The sequence below is a fragment of the Pezoporus wallicus genome, unplaced genomic scaffold, assembly GCF_028554395.1.
Source record: "Pezoporus wallicus isolate ANWC-B61680 ecotype Strahan unplaced genomic scaffold, APGP_CSIRO_Pwel_v1 contig_3952, whole genome shotgun sequence".
Taxonomy (NCBI): domain Eukaryota; kingdom Metazoa; phylum Chordata; class Aves; order Psittaciformes; family Psittacidae; genus Pezoporus; species Pezoporus wallicus.
The window spans coordinates 4,886,109-4,902,102 of NW_026635034.1; the positions used below are offsets into that span (position 1 = coordinate 4,886,109).

At 44.8% G+C, this 15,994-nt stretch overlaps 1 protein-coding gene and 1 long non-coding RNA gene across 3 annotated transcripts in view; one reads left to right on the forward strand and one right to left on the reverse strand.

Annotated features, from left to right (window-relative positions):
- Positions 1-2,636: 2,636 nt before the first annotated feature.
- The window catches only part of LOC130608806 (uncharacterized), a 38,336-nt gene continuing 24,978 nt past the window's right edge, over positions 2,637-15,994 (forward strand). Inside the window, exons 1-2 of one of the 2 annotated variants that reach the window (XR_008974649.1) lie at positions 2,637-2,750; positions 3,219-3,409. This is a non-coding gene — a long non-coding RNA (uncharacterized LOC130608806). Of the gene's footprint in view, positions 2,751-2,949; positions 3,014-3,218; positions 3,410-15,994 lie in introns of those variants that run through there. The other variant, XR_008974651.1, reaches the window with a different exon arrangement.
- The window catches only part of CTXND1 (cortexin domain containing 1), a 34,903-nt gene continuing 27,593 nt past the window's right edge, over positions 8,685-15,994 (reverse strand). Inside the window, exons 2-3 of the mRNA XM_057427021.1 lie at positions 14,966-15,143; positions 8,685-10,227 (exon numbers count right to left, since the gene is read on the reverse strand). Coding sequence (XP_057283004.1) covers positions 9,994-10,173 — 180 coding nt within the window. The 5' untranslated portion in view covers positions 10,174-10,227; positions 14,966-15,143 and the 3' untranslated portion in view covers positions 8,685-9,993. The remainder of the gene's footprint in view (positions 10,228-14,965; positions 15,144-15,994) is intronic.

Below are 15,994 nucleotides of genomic sequence, written 5' to 3' on the forward strand. Positions count from 1 at the left end.
AAAAACTTATAGAGCATCTTGAGTAAAAGAGTTACATGACTATGCCCTACATTAATTTGTAACAAAGCAATTTGCACGCATGATAATATAACTGAAAGCGTGAAAGCAAAACAAAAAAAGTAGTGGATAAACCAACAACCTTTGAAAACAGTGAAAGCAGAAATTGTATGGTACCAAAACCCCAAGCAATCCACCTATAAATGACTAACAATGACCAAGAAGGCTCAGCACTGAACTCCTGCATCTTGGAAAGAAAACCTATGCAGGCTTTGGAGTTCAGCCCTTGCACTGCAGCACTGGTGGGTTCCTGGAACTAAACCCCAGCAGGCTGCAGCCTCCCTTTGCTCTGAGAGCAGGCGAGTTGTCCTTACTCCTCCTGCCCTTACTCAAGCAGAGGCAACTCCCCATACCCCAGAACCAAGATCAATGCCAGCCCTGAGAGGGACCCTGTGTTGGAGCACCCTTCAGAAGAGGGCATGGAGATACCTCATGCATCTTACCTACTTTTAGAGAAGGGAATTCCCCATTTTCCTCACCCTGTGCACCAGCCTCCCAGGGATCAAGGAGGGAGGGTGAACCTCATGGCTGGAGTGATACCCAAGCAGTCACAACTTGTCATCTGATAGTGGCTGTGGTCAGAGCACACCAAGGAGGCAGACCTGCTTCCTGCACTCCTAAAAGGCACCTCTTGCAGTGGCATCCCCTTGCAGCAGGCGGTAAACAAACCCACATGCCACTTTTCTCAAGTGTAAAGGGCATCTGCCATCTCCCGCTGGTCTACAAATCAATTTGCCTATGGCCAAGTGCCAAATCACATCAATTAGAGGATATTACTGACTGGAGGAGCTCAGGAGACTGGATAATGAACTCTGGTACAGTGCAAGGGGTACTTGTTAAATATTTGCTTGGTCCTCAAAGTGAAGAGCCTGATGAGGCTGCCGGCTTTGTGCAGCGACAACGGTAAGAGCGCAGCTGCTGCTTTCCTATTGCTCTTCCCAAGGTTTGCCAGGTAGTTTTGCTGCTGTGGGCCATGGGGTGTTTGATGTAATCCTAGGGAGCACCTGGTGCCGGTCAGGAATGTGAATTTCTTGGCTGTGTGGGAGAGAAAAATGAATTTGAAATGAAGATTAATGAAAAAATGTGACAGTGCAGATAAATCACTGCTAATGGGGCATGTTTGCTGAAACGGGCTATCTTCCAGTGCGCAATAACAATAGTCCCTTTAAAGAATGATACTTGGAGGATCAGCCCTAAATCAACTTAAATTTTAAAGCGAAGACATTCCACTATCACCAGGAGGGATGACCTGGCCAGGAAAACAGTGGCTCATGGTTATTTATCAAGGAAAAGCTATTTCCCCTTCAGGCTCTTGTGGAAACTTGGAGCTGAGCAAATAGGCAGATATTTACTTAATGTACTCTGACTCTACTGTCAATTTATAGGATGCTTTGTGCTATCTTTTATCTCAAAGGACGACCACAAGTTGATACCTTCCCTCTTGGATTTAGAAATAACTCATGTGGTTGCTCTGAGCACAGCCTGGCTTTACCCCTGGCAGCAGCAGGAGGATGCAGAAAGCATTTATCCAATGGAGAAATTTCTTTGCAGAAGCACCATCCATGTTGTACCTTGCTGTATCTGATGTGCTGGAAATGCAGTGCCTGAGGGTGCACCCATAGAGAGCCAGGGGCTGATGTCAGAGCAGGGTGTCATTAGTCCTGGGTTTTGACCTTGATGCAAGATATTTTGCAGCCAGGAAGGACTGCAGTGTCAGTGCTTTCTGGGTGTAGGAATACTTACAGGAACTATTATATCCATAGGGCTCTTCCCTAGCTTTGTGCAAGGTAAAAGTGAGTCCTGTACACAGGCACTGAGTTCCTCTCCCAAAGAGCCAACTGATGCTGCATTGCTGCCAACCAGCAGAAATCAGGCTCCTTGCTCAGACAGGCAGGAAGGTCAGTGGTGCTGAGCCCTGCTGCAAACCAAACCGGGCAGGATGCAGGCACCCAGACACAAATACCCTCAGGCTGGCTCCTAACCCAGAGCAGCCTCAGCCCTGAGGGTGGAGGGTGGCCCTGCATCTGTAGTGGCCACGCTTCTCGTTCTGGGACCACAACCCCCAGTGCATGGCCAAGCATCCCGGCACCAGGCTGGGGATGGTGGGAGGTGATAAGGTGACAGGGCTGAACTCCTCCAACCTGGGAACATCTGGAGAAGTCTCGAGTTCCCAAGAAGGTGGAGGTTTTCTGGAAAGGAGCTCAGATACATCCCTGAGAGCAGGTTTCTGAGGTGAGCTGGAGAAAGGCCAAAACCTTGTTCAGGACAGAGCTCAGAGACATCTGCTGTGTGGATGAGGGCCAAAAAGCCAGGAGATGCTAAGAAAAGATATAAATTTTTTTTTTTTTATGCCCAAGGCCACTTTCTTTTCACCCCCAGAACAAGGTTGTAGGCTTCATGTGGGCAATGGGGAGAAGAGCTCATAGCTGGGCTGCCCTTGCCCAACACAGCAAGGCTGGAGCCACCAGCACTACTGATTCTTATCCCTGTGTCAAGGAGCACACAAAGCCTCTATCTATGCTGCAACGTGCAGTGCTGCCCTTCAAATAGCATTGCTCTTGCCTAGGGCTAGCAGCACTGCAGCCTCCAGCACAAGACTGGGGAAGTACTCAGGTGCTCTGAGCCCCTCCTGCTCATTCCACCTCATCTAGGGCAGCTGCCTCCACTTTGCACCTTTGGCCTTTGAATTGAAGGTTATGGAGCTCTCTACTGGTTTGGGGGAAAGTGTTTACAGGAGGAGGGTAGAGCTGAGTAGGGATGTAAAAGTGAGGCTCTTGGATCAGGAGGGTGCTTCAATTTGGGGTCTCTCAGCTCCATGTGTAGACCTGATATTTAGGGAAGTTTACTTTTGAAGTGCCATTTCGATTGGGTTGACCCTCTCTACAAGGGATTCCCTTCTCCTTCTGGAAGCTTTTGTTGCAGTTAGATTTGAGCATGGCTCTCCCTGCTTCTAGAGGTTATTAAGTTCAATTTGATTTAGATCTGTTTTCTTCAGTTTGCTCATACCCTGCCTTCCAGCAGAAATGAGAAAAAAAATATAAAATCAAACCTGGAGCTCCTTTTCCTCTACACCCGGGTTTGTGACGTGGGTGTAGGACAAGAAATTCCTCCTTGGAATCCTTCCTGCCTGCAGGAAAAATAACACCTTTCTGCTGTGTCAGCTCCCTGGGAGGCCTCATTCAGAGTCACAAAACGTTGGGTGGGAAGAAAGATCCTGCTTTTCTGACCAGGGGAATTGTAAATGTGCATCAAGATGGAAACCACAGCTCTTGTGCTTTCCTGGAGAACCCTTCTTGTTTCATGCTCAACAGAAGTCAGCAGTGACCTGTGCTGGAGTGCAGCGATCCTGGCTGTGAGTAACACTGGATGCAAGGTCTGGGAGGGATGGAGGAGGTGCTCCTGTGTTGTACTGCCTTGTCACAGGGTGGCTGTAGATGCACTGGATCATGCTGCCTGATGCTTCATCTGGTTTTGTTATTTTGCTGGTAAGAAGACTAAGGGCAGCCTCTGATACTGTTTGAGATGTGTTTTCTTATAGATCAAAGCATTATCTGGTTGGTGTGTAATGAAAAAGCTGGGTATAATTTGTAATAGTGTATAATTAAGTGTCAAAAGAAAAGCATGGGAAAAAATGCCCTAAAGCACATTTCAGAGTTTAAAGGAAACAATGGATTTTCTGTCTGAAATGCTGGTATTCTTCACCAAAAGTAGTTTTCTGTAGAGATTCTAATTAGAAAAAGGATGCGGTATCAAGGAAAAAGAATCAGTTTTGATGAAAACATTTGGGTCAGCAATATTTATAATTCCTTCATTAACCAGGCAGTAATAACTCAAAGTAAAATGCTCTTTCAGTAGCTATTGGGGGCTGAGGTAGTGACTTTGAGAGGGACAGGGCTCTTAGGGGGTATTCACATTGGTTTTGCTTTTAAGCAGTAAGGCAGGAGGCCATTCCTCAGGCTTGATTGCTGGTTCTGTTCAGGATGCCCATACAGTTGCTGCTTTAGTGAGAAAGGAGACTATTTCTGGGATTTTAAAATTGATTGAAGTCTTTGCAAGTATGTGAAGGACGTGCTGAGGTACTGACACCATGCTGTCCCATACAGGTCTGCTGTGGCCCCTCATTCCCAAGCACATCTTCACCTCAATGCTTTCTCTGTTGCATGTGTGTTTGGTTTTCCATGAAATTTTAAATTACAGACCTCTGCCTCCTATTTTTTACTCTATTTGCTCCATGTTATCTAATTGGCAGCTTTTCCAGAGCTGGGAGTAGACACAGGTAACGTTTAAGGGTAATGCTGTAGGAAAGGAGTCCCTGGTAACATCCAAGAACCCTTTGGGTCAGCTTGTAGTATCCACACCTTTGTCAGTGAATATTAAGCGACCGCTTGGGAGCTGCAGGTGCAGGGAAGGTTCCTTGTCTCCCTCCTTGCTGTGTGCTGGATCCAGGGCAGATGTGTTTCAGATGTGAAGCAGATCCACTGCCTTGCAGAACAGTGGGTGCCTTGGGGCTGCTGTGTCCCAGGACCCTGCTCTAGGGGTGCCTCTGGGGCCAGTGGGGTGCCTGGCTCTGGTGCCTGCTTACTCCTTTTGGGCACTTCATTTGTTCTACTTTTTTGAGAAATCCAATTAGTCTTAAATATAAAATGTTTTTCAAAACTTCACTTTCCTTATGGCTTCAGGACACTTCATGCAATCTTAGAACATTTTTGATTGATTTCTGATTTCCCCTCTAGGAGCTTCCTGGACAAGTCCCAGTACAAAACATGGAGCTCTGTAACTAACAAGTGTACCATTCAACATTTCCTAACCCCGTTGTGGATTGAATTGAACCCTGAGAATAAATGTAACCAGAAATCTGAGACTGCATTGCTTTAGAAATGTATGTGTGAGCAGTGTTTTCCTCCTGGTTTGCAGGAAGGGGTGGTAGCCAAAGGCTATCAATCATTTTTAATGAAAACAAATATTTTACAAAAATAAGAAAGTGCAAATGCAAAATTCTTGACTGAACTCAAGAATTCTCATTGCAGTATTAAGACATGGTTAAAGTTGGGGATTTTAATATCCTTTATTTAATTCAAATCATCCGAGACTTAAGACTGTATGACAGCTAAGAGAAGTGGTTTGAAGCCTGGCAGATCTGGGCGGACAAGGTCAGAGACAGCAGGTAAGGAAAGGGAGAAGATGAATTTGTATTTCCCATCCTGCATTTAGCAGTTTTTTCACACCATGGGTGCCTAGCTGAAGCCATTGCAATGGTGCTGCTGTGCTGATGATGGCTGGTGCAGACACAGCACTGCCATGGGCCAGCACTGAGCTGGGTTGTGTGGAAAGCAGGGGAGCTGGTGCATGGGTGTCACTCCATGCGTTGACGTGTTGTCCTCAGAGATGTAAAACTACAGGGATGGCTGCTCCTTTGGGATGACTCCTTGCCCCAGCAGTAATGTACAGTCCACATGCAGGTCATGGTGTCGCTGCTGTCCTCGGGTCTCTTTGGGTGGAGAGGCTCAAGGTCTGTAGGCTCAGTTATCACTGTTAGCAGGGGACTGCATGCGAGCTTCAGGTAGCACAGAGGATTAGCATCAGTCTTGCTCTATGAAAGTTTAAATTGGGGCTGTCTTGGAATTTCCTGCCTTCATTTCTCATACGGTCAATCTGTTTTCTGGAGCACTGGCTTCTAAAGTGAATCAGTTAAGTATCTGAGGTCTGCTGTCCTCACCACCCTCCCTGTGTGTGCCTCCCTGTGTGGAAACTGCTGGAGTCTGAGAACAGCATTTTCCTTATCCAGTCCTGTGTTGACTTCTGAGCTCTAGTAATGTGAATTGAAGTTACCCACTGAGACTTGTAATCACCCAGCAAGCTGGAGACACCTTTGGACAGCACAGAGTGCAGCAGCATCGCTTGTGTGGTTCCCTGGCTAGCATCAGTCCCTGTTTCTTTCAGAAGTAACCTTTCTGTTTGCAGTTCTCCATGGTGTCTGCCCAAGTTCAGCCACTGCTGGCTTCAGTTCAGGTGTGCTCTTACATTAGCCGTAGCAGTTGCTCTGAAAACAGCATAAAGAATCCAACCTCTGCTCCTGACTAGGACAGAGTTAACAATTTATCAGTGGGGTTTTGTCTTTGTGGCAAACTGGGTTTCAGGCGCAAAGGTCCTTCTGCCAGAGGACTCGCTGCAGGGACAAGCAGATATATGAAGCCCCCAGCTTTCGGGCAACAGAGTCCTTTTACAAGATGAAAGAATTAGCTATTTATCTCTTCATCTTTTTCAAGAGGAGGAGTACCCTGGGTGCTTTTTACTCAGCATATCCCATATTCTGTGGCTTCTTCAAAGGGACCTCACAGATGCTCCACGCTCTTCATTTTCAGTTGCTAGCAGGAGGGATTTCAGTCTCAGTGGCCCTGTTTCTTTTGGTATGCAATCTGTTACTGATAATGAATTGCTGAAACGGCATGCTACAGTTCCCTACTGAACTGAACCTCAGCTCAGTGCTCTTCCTGACCAAGGGAGTAGCCTAAAATAGCCACTGTGGAGGGGCTGCTGTACCTGGAGCTCTGTTCTGAGCTCCTGACAGCTTGTAGTGGTGCTGCTACACAGGCAGCAGGTCTCTGCTCTCACCCTCCAAGGAGGGCTGTCAATAATGTATATCTTCATTGAAAATCATACTGTTGTGTTGTGGGTGTATTTTATGACGGAGACAAGAAGATGGTTTTCCATTCAAAGCTATTTATTGTCTTAGATAAATACATTTGCAACAAGTTTGAGTTATTTTCTTTGAGTGCAATTGCTGGTAGTATGGCAATGATTAAAAAAGAACAAAACTAGCAGAGGCACTTGTTGCATGCAGCTGAAATTACTACCAAGCCTGGTGATGCAGCCCCTGCTAAAACAGTCCTTCCACTGGCTGTGGGTGCAGCTTTGCTGGATGGGCTTGTGGGGTTGGCATCAGATGGAAGCTGCTATGATGCACCTCAGGTGGGCAAGTCTCAGCTCCAAACTCAAGGAGGATAGAATTTCTGCTTTCAGCATGATGATTAGTATTGCTTTTGGTTGAAGAGTGGTGAGGTTGTGTGATTGTAACCCTTGGAGGAAGGCAGATATTAGAATGCATTTACATTACCTGTATAAAAACAATTGCATTGATATTTACACAGTCGTGTGAAAAGATTGGACACGAATCAGTAGATATTTATGGAGAACTTTTTTGTCCACAGAAGGATGGACTTGATGGGCTGTGCCAGGAAGACAAGTGCCTTTTTATTAGAAAACAGTTCCCCAGCATCTGTAACCCTTTGTTCTCACACAGGCTTTGCTCCACAAGGACTGTGCATTGCTGCCCCTGCCCTGCCAAGGGCACTGCATGTGGTTGACCCTAGGTCCGGGGTAGTCAGGCAGCCTCCTCAGGGGCTTAAATTTAAGCACGTGTGTAAGTCCTTGGCTGAACAGGGCTTATCAGTGATGTCAGACAAAGCCAAAGAGTTCTGCATGCAGGTAAACACTGGGTGGAGGACAGCCTTTGGGAGGTGTAATAACAAGCTCTGCTCTTGTTCTGCATCGGCTGTGAATGCTGCCAGATGACCTGCAAACTGAAAGTGTCTCTAGCCTGGAAATACATTTGTTTTGTTTATTCTATAAGTAGCCCCACAGTACCCTGGTGGGATACAAGGCTTAATGACAACAACTGGGTTCTAAACTTTAGCCCAGGGAACAGAAGCAGTGTTCAAGCTAGGGCATCCATTCTTATAGTACAGATAGACACACTCGTGACTAAGAGAGATTAATGTGTTTGTTCGAAGTATGGTGAACATTGGTGCCTGAAAAAAATCCTCAGTTACTGGGATTAACTGGCTAGCAGACACTGAGGCTAAATAACTGCCTGATGAGCAATCTGCAGTGGGTAATGGAGGCAGGAGAGGTCTCTTGCTAGAGAATAGCAGCATTAAAGCCAGGATCAAAGCCGCTGCCTCCTGAATGGGATCTCCTACAACAGAGATTAGAAAAATTGTGCAGTGCAAAAGATCCATACATAAACCTTCCCATGCCTTATAGCCTGTTGTTTTGGGATCTCTGTAATCACAGTGCTGAGCACCTTAAATCCAGACTGTCCTCTGAAATCAATGGAATAAGTAACTAAACCAGCTGCCATGTAGCTTGACTCAAATACTGCAATCTTAATGAGAGAGTAAGTGGAGGTGTGGACAGGTCCTCTCCTCGGGGTTAATTTCCCTTGCTGTATACAAAAATCGGAACTTCCCCATTAGTTTCACCAGGAGGAGTTGTAGATCAGTACCTTATTTCTGTGTCCCTATCTAAGGATCTCCAAGTGCTTTCTGGCATCATGGGACAGACAAAACAAGGTGAGACAAGATAGTATTGTTGTACCCATTTCGCCTATCAGTAGACTGAGATAGATGAAGAAGTGACTTTTGTAATTATCAAACAAATATGTCAGAGATGAGAATAGAAACCTATGAAGTCTACATCCTGATTCCTTGCCACAACATGTTTTTTTCCACCTTTCTCATCCACTGTGCATCGTCTTATGGCAAGAACCTAGAGGTCAAGTACGATGGTAAGGAGGAGGAGAAACAGTGAAATGCCCTTCTTGCAGGTTTGTGCTTTCAAGTCTTGTCTGCTCATGATGCTGTTGCGGTTGCAGTACCTACTCTGTATTGCTTCAGCAACTCCTTACAAAACTGCAAGCCAAACATGTAGCCACTAATAAAGGCAGCTGTGAGCAAACCTTAGAATTTGGGGAATAGAGGACACAAGAATTCCTCAATTCCCACTCTATGTAAGGTAAATACTAATTTTCCAAAGCTCCCATGCTCACTTATGTTTTCTTGCATAATGGATGTCTTAATGAATATAGAGGAGGAAATGTGCAGCTATTCACCTTACAGGTTTGTGGGAAAATTCTTCTTTTGAAGGTGCTGGATTTCTCCGAGGTAGAATGCATATTATTGTATATTACTATAACTGTTATGCTGAGGAGTCTGTCTGAGTGACAAAGCTAGGAGCAATGTCCCTTTGCTTATTGTCTTTGTCATCCTATTTATGTCTCATCCATTGAAGTGCACCTCAAACAAAAGATGGGTGGAGTTGCATGTGGAATCTCTCTTTGAAAATCATAGCAGTTTCTATATAGTTGAAACCAGCAGTGTCCAAGCTCTATTCCATGGACTTCTGGTGGCTACCAAGCTCATAGTAAGTGGTCTGACATATCTGGGTAATCCATGGACCCATGGCAGATGATATGCTTAGTTTTTGCATGAGTAGGAGAGTGAGGTGATGCTACAGGGTCAGCAGTAGACCATGACCCCCTTGGGATCTATAGTCCAAGTGTTTCTGTATCCTGATCACTGGAAATACAGCAGCAGTGGGGTAAGGAGTGTATGTGCAGAACCAAGTGAATTGAGAATAAATTTGCCTGTATAACCCTCCTTAACCAGACATGCTTTAGTGCTTCTAACTTCGTGATGCTCTGGGATACAAAATTATAAAATCTGGACCTTTTTCGAAACACAAATATGATGATTGAGGAAGATTCTTGAAGCAATCCATTTCCAGGGAAGACACAATGTTCTTGTTGCTTTTCCAAATTCTGATGGTTGTCCTGGATTTGTGGGAGGTACTGAGGGGGGGACAAACTGTGCTAGACTAAGAGCTGTATTAGGCAAAGTCTGAAGAGTCTTGTGCTACTTGAGTTACAATGATAACTGTTTTCAGTAAAATAAAGATTGCTGCATAGTATTAAACTGTGTTGCCAGAATGGCTTGCTGATAACCTGATCTGTTGAGCAAGAATCATTTACACTATGTGCTCTTAGAGATATTGCTGTTGCCCTGCATATCTGAAAACGGGTGTTTGTGTGTTAGCCTTCCCAGTGGGAAAAGGCCTCCTGGATTGCAGCATTTCATGGCTCTGTGTATTGAAGTCCTTTCAGTCATCTAGATGCTGCTCCTCCCATGTAGATGTAGGGATGGCACTGTAAGGGTCCATGATGACTTTTGCACAGCGAATAATCATCACAATCAAGAAGAGGCAGAGGAAGACGAAACATGCCAACGTCAGTCCCTTGTCCACATCAACGTACACAGGCTCTGGGGTTGGTCCATCCATTTCTTATGCCACTCTTCATCTGGGTTTATATTTACTCCTAACATCATCGACCACCTGCAAAACAAACACAGTGTCGGACAGAAGTGATGGCTGCTCCTGAATGTGGGGAAACTTAGGGGTAGAATTAGAAACAGAAAATCTGTGTGATCTATCCTTGTAGGGAAATTGATGTGCTGGAAAAGTCCTGGCTCAGGAAACTGAGAGCTGTGAACAAGAGAAATCTCATCTCCACTTTAATTTAGCCCATGAATGCTACTTGCTAAAATATTAAACAATAAAAAGAGATGTTAACAAAGAAAAGAGAAAGAGTGGTGAATGAACACTATCCATTTGAAATATCATCTCTTGAAAGAGGTATAGATGCTTTTCTTGTCTCAGCATTTCCTAATCATAAAAATATTTTCCCTTCTCTGCTAGTGTGAAAGAGCAGGCAAATGGCAGAGCAGACTGTTTCTACCCCAATTTTCCTCTCTGTCCCAACATTCCCTGTCTCTCGCTGGCACAAAGCAAAGTGAAAATTAAGTGAGCTTATTTTCCATAACATTTAATCTTTGGTACTCACAGGTTCTTCAGGCAATAGAATGATTTTAGGAGCAGTATCTTTAAGTGTATGTTTTAACACCCATTGAGATACAGGTGCTTATGTGATGAGTACAAGGGTTATCTTATTTGATGCAGATGTCTGCATAGCTGAAGGTCTCTTCTGACCTCATTATCTGGATCTGTAACCAAAATGGCTCCAGCAAAGATTGACTCCCTTCTGCCTCTTTCAAGCTTGCCTCTGGCAAGTTCATTAGCTGCTAACACAAACTGCTTTGTATGATGATGTTGAAGGAGCAGAACTAACCTGACTCATGGAATTGTGTCACTGAGCAAGGATGGGAGAAATTTTTCCTGACATCCACCTTTGGTCAAGGTGGGAGGAACAAGTGTTGAGGGTTGTTACTGTAAAAGAGCAGGGATATAGAATGCCTTTTTAAAACAAACAACAAAAATGTTACATCAAATGCAGTAATCAATCTCAGAACTGATCCCTCCTCCATTTGGAGAAGAGAGATGGGAAAGAAAAAATATTGAACCATAGGGAGAACTAGGTGAAACTTGGGTGTCAAATGGTCCAGTTGCTGTCTGTAACTCCATTAATGCAGTGAGGAAATCCCAGGTACTGGTTTTATCTAGACAGCCAAGTTTTCTTCGTTACATTTCCAGTGAGCTGATGCTGCTGGCAGGACTATTGCAGTAGTGGTTCACATCTGGCTGGATCATCATGTTCCTGCAGCATCGTGCAGTGCCAGCTGGGCACTGGGACTGGGTGTCCCAGTGACTCCTGAACTTTTGTGCCCTGTCAATTGTATTTTTAAAAGCTCACAACTCCTCTGTCTCATAATTTACTGTTTTCCAGGTTGTTCTCCAATCTCAGTACCTCCTAGATGCTGCAGGGCAGGTACCAATCAGCTGGGCTCTGGTCTATTTTAAGCACAAGGACGGCAGGTTTTTTTAATTTCCTGAAAGCACAGAAATTACCATGACAGCCAGTCCTGCAGTGGGGAGATGAAAGAGAAGCTGGTGACACAAAGCGAATAAAACCAAGCAGACATTGCATGTATTTACCAGTCACATCCATAGGCTGGACCAGCAAGCATGGGCTTCTATAAGAAATCAGTGAGGCGTAAGGCTTGTAATGCTCACCTGACCTGATCAGAGGTCTGTTATTCCCAGAAGATGCTATTACTACTCTATTTCACCAGCCAACAGATCTTACAGTTTCTAATTTGAGGACTGAAGTCAGGGCTGCCAGCAAGGCTGAGTATTAAGTGTGGATGCTTTTTCTTTTTGTGGAGCAAAGGGAAAAAAGTTACCAAAACTCCTACTGTAGCCCAGTCCTTCCTGAAGTAACTCTTGTGAAGGTCCAACGAGGGTGGATCTGATTTTTTTTTTTTTTTCCCCTTCTGACGTTCTGCCTATTGTACCTTGTTATTTCACACTAAACTACCTCTTGAAGAATATCAGAACTCCCTGGTAATTTCCATCAGCACTGATTTTTGATGAAAACCTGCATTCTCAATCCAAGGTACTTCCCTGTAGAACATGAATCATTTGCTGAGAAAATGCTCAGAGGTTTCAAGTAAAGATCCATCCCTTGGAGAGATTTCTCTTCTAAATGTCATCACAATCTCACAGGAGCTGTGGTTTAAGTGCCGCATCCTTCTGTTTGCCTCTGCCCCCAGGATGTTTCCTGTAAAACACCCGAGGTGTCATGCAGCCCCCTCTCCTACAGGAAGGGAAAATCATGTTATGGCAAGGATATGCCAGGCAGAAAGCTTTACCCAAAGAGCAGAGCGAAAGCTTGTCATCTGAGCTGTAGCTTGCACAGGAAATTGCAGTCACAGCTTGAATCTAATGGTTTCATGTTTAAGTTGATCTGTTTTACTAAAAAGTGAGCATTTTCAGTGGGAATATAAATAAGTTTTCCCAAAATCTGCATGTATGAGGTGGTACAAATCACATCTTCCCTTTTCCTACTCTCCCAGTGAACTCTATAACGTTTCTATGCTGCCTGCTATTCTGCGTTGTCATTACTGATAGAGAACCTGTCACTTGGCTCCGGCTAGAAGGCTCTGGCTTTCCATGTTGTCTCCTTGCTCATGGCTTGACTGCTCATTTGAATCTGTTTGTGCACCAGCACTGTCAGAGGGGAAGCCTCCTCTTTAGGTCCAGCCTGCCAGAGCTGCACCAACATAATGCTCGTGCTCACCTGAGCAGCACGGTGGATTAGGTGTCAGAATGCATTTGGTGGTGTTTTGCACAGTTAGTTACTGCAGTTATCCAGTTTCATTGGGCTTGGCAGTGTACAGACTGTTACTGGCACTGAACAGATCTAGGTGCTGGAATGGGGTTGTGTCTGAGGCAGTTGTCTCCAAATTAATTTGTTATTGCTGGAATGCACCACTGTTCTAGATCAGGCATCTGGGGAACAGCAAGAGGTGGTCCCCAAATGTGAAAGGAGTTATTTGCATGTATTCACCAGGACTGATTCCTCTTGAGAAAGTCTAGCTCTCTGGTTTTATCGTGAACATGCTGTTTGAGTATTAGTTCCTAAAAACCCATTAGCACCACTGCAGATAGGGATCTGCCTGCAGATACCCCAGTGCATACGGAAGGAAACAAGGTTGTTCCCATGTGAATATCCAATATGTCTTGCATCTCCCAGCACAGACAGCTGGGGCTTCTGCATGGCAATGATGTGTCCCCATACGTGAGTGAGGGAGAGTAGAGCTGCTCCCCACCGTCTGTAGGGTACTTGTGGTCTTCCATCTCTGTGACAGCTGGACAACTTGCTCTGCTTATTTGCCATTTCCTTGGCCAGTCTCAACCTCTCGTTTCACTTTCTTGGTGCCCAGTGGTACAGCCAGGCTTGTAACGGGGTGTCCAAGTGTCTTACAGGTTGAAGCAGGGTTGGTCTGTACTGGAGGAGGCTCTGCCTGCACATTCTATCATCTGTCTCAGCCACTGGGGGGATGTGCTGTGTACGTTAGCAGAATGGATTTGCAGATAATAGTCTAGCTTGTGAAATCCATCAGTGTTATTGCAAATAACTCTCACCCTGGCTACAGACTGGTTGGCTGGCTGCTTTGCTCTTATTTACTAGCACAGCTGATGTTGACAGCATATGTATGTAGGGGGGAAAAAGGTTAGCAGGAACAATTATAAAGTTTCACACTTGAATGATCAACTTTACTCTGAATAGCTGAATTGCAGAAAATTACTTTTTTTTTTTTTTTTCCCCTAGCTTGTCACTACCAAACTGTATAATTGTATTTTTCTTTCAATTTCTTCAGATTTGTTGAAAACATAATGTGGTTTAAACAAAGGCAACAGATGCAGAAGGGTAATCCCTGATTCAAACTATTAGTGAGTTTAGCGGTCCTGAGTAAATCTTCTGTAAATCTTGGGTGTTTCAATACAGTCTCTCCCCCTTTAACTCCCATGACAACAGATGGGTGCTGCAGGCACACTCACCATTCAAGGGATGAAGCCGTGCTGGCTAGTGGTGGGCAGTGTAACTCAGTACCAAAAGTGACTCTGTGCCCTTGCTCCTTTGTGGATCACAGAGGGTCAGGACCAGGAAGCAGCTGTATCTCTTCAGGGGGGTCAGCATCACCTAGTTCTGATGTGCTGGTCCCCCAGACTTGTTCTTCTCTGGCCATTCTAGCAGTCAGGAAAACCTGCAGCCTGGCAGTCATGTGCAAGAACAGCCAGGGACCGTGGCCTTGGGATAAAGAACTCTGGTACCTCAATGATTAATCTCTCCTGAGCATTTGGTCTTTGCTCTGCTCTTTGTTTTGTGTTTCCCAGACCTCTTTTCATGAGGGATTGCCAAAGAAGAGAGGCTATATTCTCTTTTTCTGTGACCCTATGGGCACAAGCAGACAGAGAGATGTTGGCATCTTCTTTAGTATACCAGCTCTGTCACAGACTCTATGGTGTAGCTGTATTTTGCAATCATTCTTACCTATTCAAAATACTGTAAAAGACATGGGGTTTATTTCCAGACCTGGCAATCTTGGCACTGTCACTTTAAATATAAGGTAATAATGTACCGCATATATTGCAGAGAGCTGGTCTAAACCATATCAGTTTCTATGCTGGTTAGTTATGTTTCCACTCATCCCAACCCATAGGACTTATTTCAAAACATTTTCTTCCGTACTGCTTTTCCCAAACAACATATATGCAGGGAGGGGGAGGGAAGGGAAACTATGAGATTTCATATATACAAGCAGATCCCTACCTTCCAGACCTGGGTAGGAAGCCTGTCACAACCCAGCATAGCAGCATTGTGGAGTTAAAATCCTTACTGTAGTCATAATTTAGAAGTTGGGTTAGTTAGTGTGGCTTTAACGGCGTCCAGGCTCCACTCAGGTTCACGTCCACCCAGACCTGGAAGCAGTTCTTCTCACCGGTGTGTTCTGGAAACAGAAAAGTCACAATTGCTCATCATGCAGGATGTGGGCGTTACGGATTCATTAAGCAGTTGGAATTGCTCCAGTGGCAGCCTGAGGCAATCGGATGCAGTCATGCACAAGATGGATTTGTCAGACATTCCCCACAAGAGCATTTATGATACAAAGACTGATGCTTGAGGTCAAAGTTATCATACCTTTACTTCTTCTTAAACAAGCAAAACCCCCATTTTTAATTCATAGTAAAATAGCGACCAGGTCTGAATTGATGCTGATTAGGAGTCTGCATAACCTTTTGGATTTTTTTAACCTGTCAGAGGAAAGTGGACAGAAGTGAAAGCTATTGATCTGAACTGATAAACTGGAACTTAAAAACATAGAAACATAGAATAGTTAGGGTTGGAAAGGACCTTAAAATCATCCAGTTCCAACCCCCCTGCCATGGGCAGGGGTAACCCACACTAAACCGTGGCACCCAAGGCTCTGTCCAACCTGGCCTTGAACACCACCAGGGATGGAGCATTCACAGCTCCCTCAGGCAAACCATTCCAGTGCCTCATCACCCTTAACATTTAATTATTAAACATTTAATTATTTGGGTATTTTCATTCTGATTTAAGATTCTTTTTTACATGCTTACAAAACAATTTCAACCAGGCAAATGCTGAAAACTTGCTGGATGACCAACCCATTTCCCCACTTGATTCTGTTAACACTTAAATTTCTTGTGGCCCAGAGTCCAGAACTCCTGCTGAGCAGCACCACTCATCAATTCATGTTGCTCAGAACCTTCCTTTTATTCATTGCTTATACTGCCATTAGGACATTGCCATGGACCACATCCACCACGCTGAGGT